The following is an 18,666-nucleotide window of genomic DNA, read 5'->3' on the forward strand; positions in this document are numbered from 1 at the left end:
ATTTGTCAGTTGCAGCCTTCAAGTTAAGGGTTGACGACTTAACCTTTTTCTTCTTTTTCTTCTTTATAATCACTCTTATGTTGGAACGTTCAGATGACGAGACCAATATATGAGATGAACTGCGCGCAGTGGTTTCCAAATCAGGGAGCTCTCCATATAGTTTTCTTTCTATTGGGGTGTTTTGGGGCCAATGTCTTGTACGCTCCTCTTGGTGAGTGCAATTTTGAAGGACATGGTCAGCATTCTCTGGTGACACTCCACATGGGCAGGTTTCACTAGTTCCAATTTTGAGCTTCCGGTACATATGTTGTCTCATTTTGTTGTGTTCGCTCCTGAGTCGAAAGATTAGACGTTGATCTTGTCGGTAAAGCTTATAATAGGCATCATCTTTCTTGTGATTTGGATGAGAGCTTGTCCATTTCTCATTTATTTTATCTCATCCAAGTACCCCACACAGTCAGATTGTCTTTCTAACCGATGCAAAAACAACCTCCGAAGCTTGGAAAACTCTGATTCCTCCTATATAAAACGATTCAGGACAGCAGTTACAAAACTCAACAACAACAGAAAAAAAAATGTTATTCAATGGAAACCAGCACATAAAGAACTTGAAGGAAATGAGAAGGCTGACACACTCGCCAAGAGTGAGAGAACAAACTCACAATTAAACATTGCACTCTATACAGAAGAAATGAAGAAACTAATAGTAAATAAAATAAATGAAAGTAGTAAATAAAATAAATGAAAAATAGACTTGATATTTAACACTTACGTATTGTCCTAGGGCGTGATGGCTTTAAAATCGGCACGAACAGTTTGAACAAAGTAGCACTGGATAGATCCACATGGAGAGTGAGCATAAAGGAAGGGTCCCGGTTTGCAGATGCCATACACAACAGAAGTAGAAAGAAGGGAGATTACAAAGGCCTAACCTGAGACCGCAGCTGTGTATCAAGGGTTGGCTTCTTTAGTCATCTTTTGAGACGTAAAATGCTACAGATACTAAAGAGGTAAAGCATTTGGCTTTCGGTGAAGACTGAGATTTTGAATTTTTAGTATTATTAATCCCCTAAGTCCACCAAACTCTAACGCGTACCAGACATACGCTTTATGAAGTAAAAGAGGCTGGTGGTTGAGCTGCCCACGTGACATTCTCTTAACCGTCGGCCATAGAAAATAAATATTTATATCATCAATGAAAGAGTTAATATAGTTCTAAAACCTTTACATAAACACACGACAAGATGTATACTTTATACCTGACTCATTATCCAAGATTATACTTTAAGTTTACTTGAATAAAAAAGAGAGAAGAACACATAATAGGACAATGTAAAGAAGCTTGGGCTGGGGCGGTGGTTAAGCTCTTGTCTTCCCAAACGAGGCATCTTGGGTTGGAATCTCTGTGAATGCAAGTATTTTGAACTTAGGGATTTTTAGGACCGTTTTTCAGACAGAGTTCCAAGAGACTTTGACTTAACGCTTGAGAACTATCACAATAAGAGACGTTTTTATTCCTCAACGAATATTTAACATCACTCACAATGAAACAGCGTGCTAAACTTATTTCCGTGATGACGTTTTAAAAATACTTTCTAAAAAAAAATCATTCTGTTGTCCAGTCAACTGGAACAAAGGCCCTGCACTAGAGACTAAGGATATACACGTTTGGGTGGCATCCTGAATACCATTTTTTGATCGGCCAAAGAAGTGTGCGTATGGGAAATGGGGGGGGGAGGGGGGGAGAATGACAGAGCGCTGATAATGAGATGGCGTGGACTCGGGACAAATAAACAATAGGTATTAGGTCTTCGTGGTAACAAGGTACTGTGAAAACTGAAAAAGCGGAGTGTGTAATGTATGCCAGAGTTATACTTGAGAGTTAGGTACCCTGTCGTGATGTTACTATTTTTACAGAGAAGAAAACGGATGTGTGGGGAGACCATTTTGAAATATTTTATGTATAGAGAATGAAAAACAAAACAGGATTTTTAGTTTTAATCTAATATGGTTTCTCTATCTTTTTGCTATGTGATGTATTTATCATCAACTGTTTTCTCTTTGTCTTTGCGTCTCTCCTGTTTCTCCAAACCTCCATTCTCTCTCTCTCTTGCTTTCTCTATGTAGTTCGTCTTCTCTTTCTGTTCTCTAACATCCATCCTACTACAACACACTCTGTATCTCTGAGTTTCTCTCTCCCAAATATTCTTTTACACAAACACAATCACATACACATGCATACACTTTTCTACATTTTCTCTCAGCGAATGCGATTTCATTTGACTCACTCGCAATGAAGTCTCCTTCTAACCTGGTATTCAGTAACGGCCTCGGCTGTCAGAAAGTGTTGGATAGTGTTAGAAATTTCTGTGAATACATTGGATGAAGTCAAAGGATAATAATAATAACTGGATGTAGATCAGCGGTTCTCAACATTTTAAGCACGGCGACCCCTTGTTACAATCTCCCACTATTTCCGAGACCTCACCTCACACACACACACACATACAGCAATAGAAGAATAGACAATAACAATCCATACTTTTGATGGTCTTAGGCGACCCCTGACAAATCGTCAATAAACACCCAAGGGGGTCGCGACCCACAGGTTGAGAATCCCTGATGTAGAGCATCAAATGTACTCACCAGAGTTGCATAGCCTTAATCATTCTCAAATATTTATTTTTATTTATTATATCTTGGCTTGATTATTTGATGTATTCTAGTTCGCCCAACTATTTCAAAATGAATTTCCAACATGTGTGCCACAGAACGCGAATAATTCGAGATACTGAGATCTCCTCGGTTTCATTACGCAATGTGGGTATGTTTTATTATGTGATACACATAGACATACATAAATATAGACTGGAAAAAGGAAATAACTTCATGTAACTTAAAAACATGTATATCTATTGTTGTCGGATTTCCGAATTCTGAAAAGTTGCATGATCTTCAGTCTTAGAGATTAAACAAAACTACATATATAATAAAGTACACAAAATTGCAAGTCACAAATTTTCGTTTCATAAAACTGTTTTATCGGCCAGTCTATATTTATTTATATCTAGGTAATACACAATGTCTTACTACATTTTTATGTCACGTGACTATTGGATTTCTTTGTAAATATATGCATCTTCTTAGGTTCAATGTAGATCACCATCATCTTTCATATAATTGTTGTCGACGGTTGTTGGCTTCTAGCACCGAACTGCGTGTAGACAATTAAACCGCTGTAGGCGCATTCTATTTTAACTTGTAAAATCTAGAAATAACTTGAATAACTTCTTTGTGGAGAATACTAAATATAAATGTTATTATTACAATATAGACAAATGCAACATAACATGAGATGAAATAAATGTAGTAGACTTCAGTAATAATATAATATTGTATTTTGAACAAAATCTAACTCACTACAAAAAAACACGCCTTTTCATTCTAGCATTTGGGAGTCGTATGGTGTACCCTAAACAGCTTACGACAGTGCCGCTAATGTTGCATCATTCAAACTGCTTAGTAACCAACCAATTGCTAACTTATTCTCACTGTGGCCACAGAAACACACACACTCGATAACAATCATCTGGGCGCATCCATTGTCTTCCGATATATATAGGTATATCAAATAAAATATCGATATATATATATGTACAAAAAAAAAGGGAGCAACAAGTCCGACTGTTCTCATTATTGTGGCATAAGTTTTCTGTCAGTAAAGGGAAAACTCCCTTGCCAGACTTCCTTGTCCAACTGGCGATAGTAAGCTCTGTGCTGGAGAGATATTTGGGACACAAAGGAGAACCCTTGGTGAAGAGAGGCGCAAAAGACGGAAAGAAAGCAAATAGACCTCCAACGGACAGCGGCGTTGTCTGCATAATTCTGCTAAGTCACTGGTTTTCCTGGCTAGCCAAGGCAACCCATTCCATGCTCTATTAGCGCTAGGGAAGATGGAGTATTTTTACAAATTTGTCCTAGCATATGGAACAAAGAATGTACCTTTTATATTTGTTTCTTTCTAAGTATTTTATTAAATTTTGTTTTGTATTTAAAGATTATGTTACAGTGGTTTATGTATAATTGCTACTTTACTTTTGAGTCTTCTATCCTGAAGTATTTCTAAATTTAGTGATTTTACTAAAGGTGTTACTCTAGTCAAATGTGAATATTCGTTTGTTATGAATCTCACTGTTCTATTTTGTGTCTGTGCCAGTTTCTTAATAGTTTCTTGAGTTGCGGGGTCCCAAACAAAGGATGCATATTCTATTATTGGCCTAACCAAGATTAAATAACATTTTAGTTTTATGTTCTTATTTGATTTATAGAAATTTCTTTTAATAAACCCTAATGCTATGACTGATTTTTTTTTATAGTTTCATTAATATGGGGATTCCATGACAGTTTTTCATTTATTATGACACCTAGGTATTTTGCGTTTTTAGTCTGTGTTACTGGTTTACTATGAATAAGATAAGTGGAATTAATTTGCTTTATTTTTTTTTTGTTACTCTGTGCCACAAAGACAACGACAGTTTTGCACATGAAGTCTAGTTTAAATCAGTATCCAATAAATCAGCCTAATGCAGCAGTTATATGCCACAAATACAACTACAGATTTACACAAGCGAAGTCTAATTTATCTCAGTGATAAGTGATTTCTTGCTGACGTAGCATGATACTCCCAATGTCGCAATAGAGTAGGCGAAGATACCACTGCAGTTCGAAACTTGCCTCTTTCTGCCTCTATCTCATACTTACGCCTTTCTCAGACGCACAAAAATTTAAAGCCTATCTCGGAGTAAATTTAAACTATTTCAGTAGAAATATTTAAAAACAAAACACAGCAATAATATATGTAAACAAAAGCCTCGCCCATCCTATCCCATAGTTCTGTGACAAAATAAAAGCAGTATGTTTGTGAGATACGAGGTCAAGGTCTTAAGAAACAAAGATAACTTTAAAGGTACCTAACATTGCACAACACAGGAAATAATGCATGACGTCAATGGGTCGCTTCTCAAAAGCTAAATCTAGTTTTCAAAATAGAAACAACACAACATTAATTTCAGTTTATCTTTTAGATTTCAAAGAATAATATTGTACTAGAGCCAAAGTGACCAGACCACTAGAGCTGAAGTGATCACAAATGATAGGAATCTCCTCTGGTGATATAAAAAATAAATAATGTATAGATACTGAAGGAGCGTTTCATTCAAGAGATTTATCAAATATTTTGAAACATGGAAAAGGTTGCCCGAATCTACAAAGAAAACAAACGACTTAGCGTGCATGACAAGATTGACACATAAATGCGTAGAACGTAATTTTCTTCTTTTTTGAAGTAACGTCTGTAATGTATAAGATATGAAGAATATAAGATATTATTACGAATCTCACTATCCAGGCTCTCTGCAAACTGCACCTTACAACACCAACTTAAAGAACTTGACAACTCAGGGCTCCAAAGTAACTAACAGTATAATGCCATATAAATTACAGCCAATACTGAACATGTAACACAGGCTGTACAAATATCTCTCCGTATCAACAGTACCGCCGTATCAACTCTTGCACTGGCCTCTCCGTCTCGTTCCGGGTTCGCACTGGGTTCCACAGGTCAGGACTGACTTCACACACTGGGCTCGTTGTGTCGGACTCGATCACAGACCAAGATCAAGACGCCGTTCGTCTCAACAGTACTTGATAGTACCCCGCACTGAACCGTCTTAATGCTTCGTACAGAACCACACCGCTGAACCACACTGAACTGTGCTGTAGTCGACCGGACTGCAGTGAACCGGGCTCTGAACCTCTTTTCTGAACCTTCTTGACTGCGACACCTCCGCTCTTTATATGGGGTCCCTAATAGCCTTCTAGAACCGGACCGAACGTAGCTCGACCATTCTGGGTAGTCAGATGACTACATCCATCGTGACGCTCCTGAGCTCTGTTCACGACGCCGATCCTTCTAACTCGTCACGGTTGACCGCTCGTCTAGCGCTAGCCTGGGGCGATTAGCGTCGGCTGACTACACACATACCACTACCCCCATCTGTGCCACCACCATGTTTATAACAGTATTAATGAAAGGATTATATAACTCCAAACAAAAGTGATAGAAAGTCAAATAAAAAAATATAGTTTTACAAAAACTCGCTTATGTAGAATGAACTTAAAGAATTGCCCTTTCAGACAAAGTTGTCTATAGGGCAGATGAGCTACGGTTAACGAGGGTGTCATGTGGCCAGCACCACGACCAACCTCCCCAACTAATGGCAGGTACCCAGTAGAGATGGGTGGACTCAAAGGCGCCCAAAGATCCCGAAATTAAAAATCCCAGTCTCCACCAGGATTGAACCTGGGACCCCGGTTCGGAGACCAAGCTTTACCGCTCAGCCACCGCGCTTCCAATGATTTTGAATCAATCATAACTGTATAGAATTGTGTGACTTACTCCTCTCGTCTTGAGACTTGCGTGTTCACTAGAGTCTAGAGTCCTAGAGCTTCTGGGTACGGGATGGGGAGCACCGTTCAATCGCTGCCATATCTCTCAATATTACATTAGCTTGGTACATTCTTCATATAAAACAAAAATGTATTTATTACTAATAACTGATTAACTAATGTGTTTCTTTTTTTTTTTTTTTTGCTTGATTCAAAATATGTCATCGGCTCTAAATAACTGTGTAGTTTCAACTTAATTCGAGAATCGGAAGAGAGAGAAATAACGTTTACACGATTTTGACCAGACATATAGACAGACAAAGTGACTTGATGGAAGTAGAATATAATATACTGTAATGACACAAGATGCGTAGAAGTTGAGGTTAATCGGGTTTTTCCTAAGTGATGTGGCGAGTAAGAACAGAGTAGGATTACGAACTAGAAGAGTAACGGACAAGACGCCTTAGAGGACGACGCTAGGCTAGCGACGACAGAGGACTGTGCCCTTTTTATTGTTCATTAAATTGTTGAAGTTATCAGCCTGCGTTATGAAATATATTCTTGATTCATTCTGTTGTTGTGTCTTATGGACTCGCATGCACCATTAACATATATATTCATCAACAAAATAAGCCATCAACAATACCAGTGAACGCCGATATGAATACGTTAAGTCTGGACTAGACTGTGGCTAGTGGCGTAGCTAAGGTAGGGGGAGGTGGGTCCAAATTTGAAAATCCTCCTGAGGAGGGCTCATAAATGAGTGTCCGAAATTTGTTTTTACATTACAATATTACGCCATTACCTCATGCCAAGATGTCGAATGTCAAGATGCAGCGGCCCCTAAAAAGGTCAAGCCCCCGGGGGCCCCGAAATCCCTCCCTTCGCCATTGACTATGCCTGACTCGGGTTCGCATTAGTTTGGAGTTTCATTTGCCTGTCTTCTGCCTAGTTATGACATAATGTTTCATGTATACGAATGTGATTGGTTATTCAACGCCCTTGACATTAAGCTATGCAAATCTACTCGGTTATTAAGATGAGCCCTAAACGGTACGCAAAGCCACACATTACTGCGAACGAAATCCATAAATAATCAGGAGCCTCACACATATGGGACCCAGGTCGGCGTGAAATTGGGACAGGTAAAATGTACCTGGGGCTAACCCAGGCCGATGACAACAGGTGAAATGTGATTGGAAGAGAGGGCGGAGAGAGAGAAGGGGTGAAAGGGGCAATAACTTACCTTAAGCCTGCAACCGTGACGTCATGTATAAGGGGAGAGAAGAAAAAAAGGAACTTAGCGTTAGCCGCTGTTTTCTTATGTCCCCTTGACAGGTAAGTTTGTTATGTTCTTTTCCCCACATCTACGTAATTTTTTTCCCCCTTGCTCTGAAGATCCATTTAAGCGGATGTAGGATTATATGGGTGTGGAGTGGGGGTTTTATTTTCCTTATTAAAACACGATAGCAATTATTGGTTAGCGCGAGCCGGATAGAATTCTCTTATTTATACTTGTGTTCGCCAAACGTAAAAATGGCCACACTATGGGAGCAGTGAACGTGTGAAAGCACCAGATAGCCAAGACAGAATATTCTGGACCTTACGGAGTATTCCATACCAGCCTATACACTCATTATAAGTGTTTATTTACGTAAGACGTACGTGTCGCGCTGTTATTCGAGCATTATTATTATTATTGTGTGTCTTGGCATGCAGCTGTGTTTTTGTTGGTGATAACAGGCTTTTTTTCTTTGTCTTCACCAGGTAAGACTTGATTGTGTGTGTCCTAGTTATGCATAATACAGAATCCTGAATAGCTATTCTGTTTACATATGGCAGTTGTTTAATTCTTGAATGCTTTTAGTGACCGATTGGTTCATTATATCAACTTGTGGCCAGAACAATGATATTTAAGTCTATTTAACGTTTAGGGCAGTTAGAACCAAAAAAAAAAGTTTCCAATCTCTACACACCTAGCCTTTTGTGTTCAAGGCTGGACAAATTTGAAACTCACTCTTAAACTTTAAGTAAAAAGTTGTTGAGTATGTAGGCAGTGGCGTTCATAGTTTATATATATATATGTTTGTAAAATGTTTTACATGTTTCGGATGTTCCTTCAGAGTTGAAGATAGTTTACTTCCTAGTCCAAACCTCCCGCAGGACGCCGGGGATGTGAGAGGGCAAGGATTTGAACCCTACATCATCGATAAATCCAAACGACAGTCCAGCGCGCAAACCGCACGACCAGGCAGCCATATATGAGATATGGATGAGATGGATAGATAGATAGATAGATAGATAGATAGATAGATAGATAGATAGATAGATAGATAGATAGATAGATAGATAGATAGAGATAGATAGAGATAGATAGATAGATAGATAGATAGATAGATAGATAGATAGATAGATAGATAGATAGATAGATAGATAGATAGATAGATAGATAGATAGATAGATGGAGGGATGGATGGATGGATAAATAGATATAGATAAATAGATTAATTGATTGATTGGTTAAAAGATGGTTTATCTTCGGACTCGAAGACAATCCTTCTTCTTATTATTATTAATAGATAAATGTATTCAAGCAGGTAGGTTTGTATATAAATTGAACTTCCATCAATTCTTCTATTTCAAAAGATGGTTCGTTCTCATATTAGAACGGGTCCTCCTTACACCTCCCAGTTCGTTTCTCTTTTTCTTCCTCTAGAACAACTTCTTTGATCACGCTATTGTCTTGTATTTACACGTGACTTTTGTTCTTCACAAATAAACAGATACATTTAAAAAATGAAACGTTTCTAGCCCTATACGATGACTACCATTTCAATCGAAGTAACTCTTACCTGCCTAGGAAGAGCTGGTACATCCTGATTAAGTCCTCCTGCCTAGTTGACAACTTGAATTAGTGTTTCACAAACAGTATATCCAAATGACCGCACCATCTGTATGAAAAGTACACGAAGAGACGCCAACGCTTTATTCTTGTAAATACAAACTCCACATGTTTGGCAATAGAAGAGGAATTTTTTTTTCTTGTGTCCCTTTGTTATTGTCCATAATTATTACGGCAATATGGCAATCACGCAGGGCTGAGGCAATAGATTTTGTGCATGTTACGAAGACTTAGCATCAAACATTCAATTTTTTTTTCTCTATCTTCTTTAACTTTTAAATTTATTTGCCAAGTTGAGCTCTGAATAGGCTGCCAATAATTTTAAAGGCCTTGCAAACTAGTTAAATTACAACTACATAACGTTGACATCCATTACAAATGTACGCCAAACATGCCACAGAATAGAAAGAGTTAATTTGATTTCTTTCTTCTATATAATTCTAAGACTACTAAGTAAAACAAATGCCAATCGGTACCAGGTGAATAAGAAAAAAAAATCAAAGGGAAATAATTCAGTATAAACATGTAGCTCACGTAGCAAGAGTTAAACAAGGGGGAAGACAGTCAATACAACTTCTTGAGTAATGTCTTAGATCTGTATGAAGTCCATTTCTTAAGAGAGTGACTCACAGAAGAGAAAAACAAAGAAAGAAATTAAAAAAAACCTCTTTCTCTTAACCTTGCAATGCATTCAAAATGAAAAGATTAAACAGAATGAAATAAATTCTATACACTGATACGTTTCAAAAGAAGTTAGAAGAGGGAATGGGTTGAAATCCTGCATGAGTTGTACACTCAAGGGACCATTACTTTTTTTTTTCACCTACATAGCCTTATCCATTTGTACCACAGGTACCATGATGCACCACAAGGTCTAGCGCTATCTTACGTATGACATTGGTGAATGTTATTTTAACCTCGCCGGGCCCGTTACGTTGTACACTAACTTGTTCTCACGATAACTCTATGGACGGAAGTGTCAAAGTACAAGTTTATAGCATGAGAGGTCATTACAGTCTATAGCATGAGAGGTCATTACAGTCTATAGCATGAGAGGTCATTACAGTCTATAGCATGAGAGGTCATTACAGTCTATAGCATGAGAGGTCATTACAGTCTATAGCATGAGAGGTCATTACAGTCTATAGCATGAGAGGTCATTACAGTCTATAGCATGAGAGGTCATTACAGTCTATAGCATGAGAGGTCATTACAGTCTATAGCATGAGAGGTCATTACAGTCTATAGCATGAGAGGTCATTACAGTCTATAGCATGAGAGGTCATTACAGTCTATAGCCTGAGAGGTCATTACAGTCTATAGCATGAGAGGTCATTACAGTCTATAGCATGAGAGGTCATTACAGTCTATAGCATGAGAGGTCATTACAGTCTATAGCATGAGGGGTCATTACAGTCTATAGCATGAGAGGTCATTACAGTCTATAGCATGAGAGGTCATTACAGTCTATAGCATGAGAGGTCATTACAGTCTTTAGCATGAGCTTTCATCTACTGTCTATAGAAAGAGAGGTCAACTACAGTCTAAGGCAGGAGAGGTCAACTACAATCTAAGGCAGGAGAGGTCAACTACTGTCTATAGCAGAAGAGGTCAACTACAGTATATAGCAGGAGAGGTCAACTACAGTCTAAAGCAGGAGAGGTCAACTACAGTCTATAGCAGGAGAGGTCAACTACAGTCTATACACTACTATACAGGAGAGGTCAACTACAGTCTATAGCAGGAGAGGTCAACTACAGTCTATACACTTCTATACAGGAGAGGTCAACTACAGTCTATAGCAGGAGAGGTCAACTACAGTCTATACACTACTATACAGGAGAGGTCAACTACAGTCTATAGCAGGAGAGGTCAACTACAGTCTATACAGGAGAGGTCAACTACAGTCTATTGCAGGAGAGGTCAACTACAGTCTATACAGGAGAGGTCAACTACAGTCTATACAGGAGAGGTCAACTACAGTCTATACAGGAGAGGTCAACTACAGTCTATACAGGAGAGGTCAACTACAGTCTATACAGGGGAGGTCAACTACAGTCTATAGCAGGAGCTGTCAGAGATCCACTACTTTTAGGGCTACATTTCAGATTGAAATTTTTTAAAAGAGGCTCATTTAGTGTGTTTATGAAAGAGTTGTTTAGATATTCTAGCTTTAAAGAATTTCAAGCCTACAGCGTGTTTGTCTTAATGTTTAAAACTAATCAACGTAAAGTTAAAGACCAATTTAAGAACAAACATTGAGACAGGAATGAAAGTAAAGCCTAACTGCCTAACTCATCCTATACTATGCTAGACACAAGACCCGATTTATGAGCAGCCTATAAAATAAAATATACCTTTTACATATACGGGTAGGCAAAAATATGGAAATTTATAAGTAAGCCTACTATGTTTCTTCACAAATAAGGTTTGCGTTTAGATGTATTAACTCTTTCTCTCCTAACTGACGATACCAGCGTTGATTCCAACAGAATGTGGTAAAAATAATTACGGAGAGAAAGAGTTAACAAAATTAAATTCATTCAAAAGAGGGTAGGGGTCTCCATAATGTGTCTGTTAAAGTGAAGAACATTAATTCTTTGTTGGAACAGTCGCCATCTTGACCCGCTCCCCCCCCCCCCTCCCCTTTGCTGTAATTCAGAAAACAACGAAAATTGCTAAAAATGTATCTTGTGTTAGGCTACATCTTTTGAATAGTTTTAACAACATAATAAGACTAATTCTACATATTAGAAAGTCGTGTTTCTTTTACTATCTTTCTTGTGTATAGATTACGTATGAAATTGGTGAATGCTATTTTATTTACGGGCATTCCTATGTGTTAGTCGTATATATTAATTAGAGAGGCAAAGTGGCCGAGTGGTATAGCGCTTGGCTTCTGAACCTAGGGTCCCGGGTTCAAATCAAAGACTGGGATTTTTAAGTTCGTGGTCATTAGTCCACCCAGCTCTAATGGATACCTGGCAATAGATAATAATAATAATCTTTATTGTCCGTAAGGAAATTAGTCTTACAATATGTGCATTACACTAAACAAAAGATTATAACTATAAAAAAAATGTACATTTACACCGGACATAGTCATAATTTACACATGATTTGATTGCCAGGGGAACAAAAGAGTGTTTGTGTTTGTTTGTCTTTGCTATCGGTGTCTTGTATATCTTTGTGATGGTAAAATCACAAAATCCTGGCCCAAAGGGTGATTTTCTATTTCTAGAATCTTTTTAGCTTTTTTATGGATGTTTGTCTCAAATAGCTGCCCAAATGGGGTTTGTTTTTTGCTAATGACTTTACCAGCAGCATTTAATATTCTATGAAGTTTATTTTTACTTTGATGTTCAGATTGCCATACCAGGCAGTGATATTAAAACTTAAAATATTGTAGATGTGAGCGTGATAAAACATAGGCAAGGCCTTTTCACTAACATTAAACGAGGACAGTTTTCTCAGTAATCGTAATATTTGCTGCCCTTTTTTGCTGATATAATCAGTATTTGCAGTAAAATTTAGTTAATTGCCTAGAATAGTACCAAGGTATTTGAAAGCTTGCACTATTTAAATAGTCTGTCCAGCTACAGACACAATATCATTTTCCTTCTTTTCCCTACGAAAATCGATTATCATTTCTTTGGTTTTTTTAACATTTAATGATAAAAAATTATCTTTACAGTATTTTTCAATGTGTTCTATTTCTTTGAAATACTCATTTACGTCTGAGAGCAGGGCAAGAAGAGCTGCATCATCAGCGAATTTTGTGAAGGAGCAAAAAGGACTATCGGATTGAAAATCATTGGTGTACAAAAGGAACCACAATGATGATGTCACAGCCCACTGGAGCGCCCCTGTGTTAACTAAGCGAGCATTTGATATTACATTATTATTATATTAGGGAATACGCATATTTTAATATTGGCCTAGCCAAGATTAACTAACATTTTAGATTTATGTTTCTTATTGGGTTGTAAAAAAAATAATATACCCTAAAGATTTGTTTGATTTTTTAAAATAATTTCGTCAATTGCATGATATCCTTTCATTTATAAGAAGCCCAAATATTTTTGGGGTTTTTGGTCTGTTTAACTGGCTTACCATGGATAAAATAAATTATTGTTAGATTTAGTTGTTGTTTTTTTTTTGTGTGAATCTTTAGGCTTTTTTTTTCCAGTGTGGAAAGACATTTTAAATAGTGGACATTTTGGATTAAACGCCGAATTGTTTAACTCCCCGAGGGGTCTTTACGCTATCCCGTTCTGTAGTAACGTACAAAATAAATTTTTTTAATGTCCACTAGGTTACTTAGTATGGCAGTTACACAACACCTATTTTAAAACAATTTCAGAGCCTTTTTATAATTAAGTTTATGACTATTACATTAGTGGGACACATGAAAACTTAACATGACGGAATTGATTATTGTAATGGACCTCACACTTATACTAACATTGAAGACCAAAATGTTTAATGACAGATGTTCATTACAAACTTACTATATACATTCAAATAGTAGAGTATATATAATCCAGAAATATTATCCAAATATTGTTTATGACTACACAGAAAACAAACAACAAGATTGGTTTGTTTATAGAATAAGCTCAGTGAATCACACACACATACACATTGACTAACACATCAATTTTGTGTGTAGGAAAAAAAAAAGGGAAGAGATGAAATTTACACACCTCAAGAACGTGTTGGCAAGGGAAGGGAGGGGTGTATCTTCTTAAGTTCAATGTTATCCCGCCCACTACCAGCTTCCTGTCTCGCACGTCTAGACACCGTGAGCACGTGGTTAGCTTTTTCTTGTTTTCGTTCATAGGCGAATTCTGAAGGGTAAGTCTGGTGCGTTTCGTGGGTCACCTTCGTATGTGTTTGAGAGCCTGTGCAGCTGTGTGCGCGCGTGCGTGTGTATATGTACTTGGAAGAGTGAACATAAACATTTTTAAGGCTTTTCTTTGAAGGAAAATATATCTTATAATATAAAGCACAAAGTAAGGCGCATGCATGTATGTATATATGTATGTATGTATGCGTGTATGTATATATGTATGTATGTATGCGTGTATGTATGCATGTGCCGAACACAAATCAAAACCGTTTGACCAATCGTGATAAAACTTGGCATAAATGTTCCTTAGATCCTGGTGGAGACCGTAGTGTATGTTTAATGCCCCTCCCACAACCGGGTGGCCCTATAAAATAGGCCAAAAATGTGAAACGAACATTAGCTAAGTTTGACAAAGATCCGAATCCTATCCACTAGATCCGCAATACCCAAATTAAGACCCGCAGACTGACGGTCATATCTGGCTAGTTGTTTATATAAGATGATTACTCCATACTATAGGATAAGTATAGGTTACCCCAATCATACCTTGCAATCTATCATCCGTGTGTATGACCCACTGTTAACGAGGGTTGTCATGTGGCCAGCACAACGAACAATAGCCTTTGCTTTCATTAACTAATATCAGGTATCCATTAGATCAAAGTGGACTCATGAAAGATGCCTTTCCATTATTATAAGATCCTTAATGGAAAATCCTTAAAGACAATATTCACTAATAACACCACAGCGTCTGGTCGTACGGTATCGAGACCAGTCGTCACAAAGGGCCTCCCCACTGACCTGCAAGATTGCCACGTCACAGATCGGTACGACGTGGCAGCGAGCTATTGATCTCCACTGCCCACGGGCTGCAACGTCACAGGCCAGTCTATAGGCCTTCTAAAACGAATAGTCTCGGTGCAATAAATAATCTGCTTCAATCCTAACCTAAGGGAGATAAACCTTAAGATATAAATATACTTCAGCAGCCTACGAATAGATATCAAGACGATCCCATTATTATTGTTATAATTTTATTGCCTTTGATGTATTTAAATTTACATACACTTATTTAATTTGCCAGACTTTTCCTTGGTGTCAAACCTATTTCTGGTCAAAAACCTCTTGCATAAAAAAAAAAAGAAACGATTTTAATTTAAACATCCCAATATGTAATTATGCACCTATTTTATACATTTAACATTTGTTAGATATTATGGGAGAACGATAGACAAAAGTCATTTATCTATAATGTAGTTGTTTTCTTCGCCTCTGATAAGGCCATCACGCCTAAATCTAGACTTTTAACTATTCAACCATTTCCGGCCTGTGCTAAGTTTGGTTCGCCTTTCCCCCGGCCTTTCACTCTACTTCTGCTCGCTTTGTTCTGCGCGAGCGACTACTTTTAAAGCGGAGTGGTTGAATGTTTCACCCGACAGCTCACTCTTGGGATGGGCGGTTCAAAAACCTGTAACTTTTTTTTACTTCTTTTGCACTCTTGTTCCCCCAAATGAGTAATCTTAGATTCTAATGGAATTTCCCGCAGGCATGATACTATCGATGTGTATCTGGGATATTCTCTTAGGTAAATAAAATAAAATATATTACTCTACGCTGTACATATTGTATACATAATTACAACTGTCATTATTTTCGTTTCTTTAATTTCGTTAACGACAACTTAAAGGGTTCATAAATGTATAATTAAGTTTTTTTTACTTCGTTGCTACTATCAGTTTATAGTGTAAATGTACTAGCTTGTCATATGTGTGGAAACAATGTGAGATACTTTACTTGGGGTTTGAACACCGGTCGAACATTGCCAACTCAAAATCTGTAAAAATGTTATATTGTAATAGGTTTGTCTTGTAGATGTATGTCTGACTTCGACAGATTCCCGCATTAGAGATTAGACAGGATCCTCCAAAGACCGTCGCGGCTTGTATTTCCTTGTGTTTGCCGCGTGACGAATATCATGGCGGATGTACTTTTACCAGCTCTAAGACCACATTGGCTCGTGTTCACTAAAGAGTTGGTCAATTGGTCAAGTAGGGCTCGCGCAGAGATCTTTCCCACTACCGACACAAGAGCAACACCTTAATAGTATCGTGGCCCATAATAACCAGTACGGGGTCCAAGTGTAATGATACCTACTGATGGGAAGAAAATATATTGCTTCTGTTGCTTTGCTTTTGACTGTCGATTGGATTTATCGATGGTCCGGGGTTTATACCCTGCCCGCTCCCATCCCCCGTCGTCCTGCGGGAGGTTTGGACTAGGAAGTAAACTATCTTCAACTCTGAAGGGACATCCGAAACATGTAAAACATTTAAAACAAACAAACATTTATGAAACGTAATATATTATCCATTAGTTCATTATATCATCATTTCTTTTTTTTTTTTTTTTTACTTTCCATCAAGGTGTGATCAACAATTACCAACTCTTGCTACCTAGACAATTGGAAACATACAAAAGATAACCCGAAAAATGTCAAGGATCACAACCATGGTCGTTTGTTTAATCCAAGTTGCCTCCCTTTATTTCACACTTTTTATATCTGGTAATTAATTCTGTTCATTTTATTTCTCTTTCCCATTCTGTCTGGTTCGTTTATCTATATTTTGCTTTAAGTCTTTGTTTTTTTCAAACTGTTTTAAAATTATGTTTGGTCAATAAAATTGTATTTGTCAGATATGAATCTATCTATCTATCTATCTATCTATCTATCTATCTATCTATCTATCTATCTATCTATCTATCTATCAATCTATCTATCTATCTATCTATCTATCTATCTATCTATCAATCTATCTATCTATCTATCTATCTATCTATCTATCTATCTATCTGTCTGTCTGTCTGTCTGTCTGTCTATGTATGTATCTATCTATCTATCTATCTATCTATCTATCTATCTATCCATCTATCTGTCTGTCTATCTATCTATCTATCTATCTATCTATCTATCTATCTATCTATCTATCTATCTATCTATCTATCTATCTATCTATCTATCTGTCTGTCTGTCTGTCTGTCTGTCTATCTATCTATCTATCTATCTATCTATCTATCTATCTATCTATCTATCTATCTATCTATCTATCTATCTATCTATCTCTCTGTCTGTTTGTCTATCTATCTATCTATCTATCCATCTTTCTGTCTGTCTATCTATCTATCTATCTATCTATCTATCTATCTATCTATCTATCTATCTATCTATCTATCTATCTGTCTGTCTGTCTGTCTGTCTGTCTAGATAAAAGTGATCTAACCGTACTAAATATTCTCTTCTCTCTAAATCCGTATATCTAGCCACTCAAGCTGTTGTAACCAGTGACGCGCCAGTACAACGACTGGATGGTTGGTATAACAACCCTATGAACCCTGATTGGGGTGGGGTCGGTAAGTTGAAGATTATAAAAGTGTTTTTTAGTCCAGTCATTACGTATATTTCAGTGAATACAACGTAAAATCACTAGTTTTATAAATGTCTTGACCTGGGTTTGGCAAAATATGTAGGTCACAGTTGGGGCTGCGCAGCCACTGTAAATACTGCATTTCTCTTTAATCTTCGGACTCGAAGAAAAGCCTTAATAGTTGTTGTTTTTTAATTGACCATTAAAAGTTTACTTCTTGAAGGTAGAAAAACAAAAGTGGATTAGGACCCTATTAGCATTTCATCTTCCACAGACAAATAAATAGCTGGTTGAAAGAAATATGTCATCTTGTTTGTTGGCGTTTAGATTTATTTTTAAATTGAAGCATACATGGTTCTTCTTAGTCCTTGACAACCGCTACAACCTGGAACCAAAGTTTAAAACATTTATGTGGACGAAAAGGCTACCTTGACTTCCTGGTCGACCAATTGTTATTGATACATGACCGGTGGTTTCCCTTCTTTTTTTCTTCTTCGTAAGCTCCAGGTCATGTCAAGGTCATGTGAAGGTAGTCTCTATACTGACCTAAAAATGTATCGACCTAATTCATTCAGTAATTTTGTGGTGACTTGCTTGGTTTCACTTTTACATAGAAAGAAATCATTGAACACACACATCTAGTCTTAAAAAAAATTATTTCGTTCCGGAGGCGTCGCTAGAGTTGCTGTCACTAGGTGCGGTTAGATTATAGTTTCGATCCCCCCCCCCCCCACCTCCTGCCATCACTGCATCTCCTCCCCCCCCCCCAAAATAATTCCTAAATAAAATCTTTGTATTTTTTTAAATATTATTTTACATAATGCTAATTGCATGCATTTGCTCCTACTGTAAAATATACACCACTTAATTTTTTTAATATATTTTTTTAAATTATATTTTGTCTTACTGTTTCATTTTTGCCTTGCGCGGTCCGTTTTTTTTTTTTTTATGCAGCTTATGTGTCTACAATGTCATTAGTTATACAAAGCTTAGACAACTATTTATAAACGAATTTGTTTATTTGATTGATTGGTATATTCTAA

At 37.2% G+C, this 18,666-nt stretch overlaps 2 protein-coding genes across 3 annotated transcripts in view; one reads left to right on the top strand and one right to left on the bottom strand.

The window, feature by feature from the left end:
• LOC106054725 (uncharacterized) overlaps positions 1-9,398 on the bottom strand; it is a 91,022-nt gene extending 81,624 nt beyond the window's left edge. The window contains exon 1 of the mRNA XM_056045801.1: positions 9,300-9,398. Coding sequence (XP_055901776.1) covers positions 9,300-9,322 — 23 coding nt within the window. The 5' untranslated portion in view covers positions 9,323-9,398. The remainder of the gene's footprint in view (positions 1-9,299) is intronic.
• LOC106070912 (dual oxidase 1-like) overlaps positions 7,767-18,666 on the top strand; it is a 41,589-nt gene continuing 30,689 nt past the window's right edge. The window contains exons 1-3 of one of the 2 annotated variants that reach the window (XM_056045799.1): positions 7,767-7,785; positions 16,625-16,764; positions 17,520-17,609. In XM_056045799.1, coding sequence (XP_055901774.1) covers positions 16,692-16,764; positions 17,520-17,609 — 163 coding nt within the window. In that variant the 5' untranslated portion in view covers positions 7,767-7,785; positions 16,625-16,691. Of the gene's footprint in view, positions 7,786-7,863; positions 8,215-16,624; positions 16,765-17,519; positions 17,610-18,666 lie in introns of those variants that run through there. The other variant, XM_056045798.1, reaches the window with a different exon arrangement.

The sequence above is a fragment of the Biomphalaria glabrata genome, chromosome 11 (assembly GCF_947242115.1).
Source record: "Biomphalaria glabrata chromosome 11, xgBioGlab47.1, whole genome shotgun sequence".
NCBI lineage: Eukaryota > Metazoa > Mollusca > Gastropoda > Planorbidae > Biomphalaria > Biomphalaria glabrata.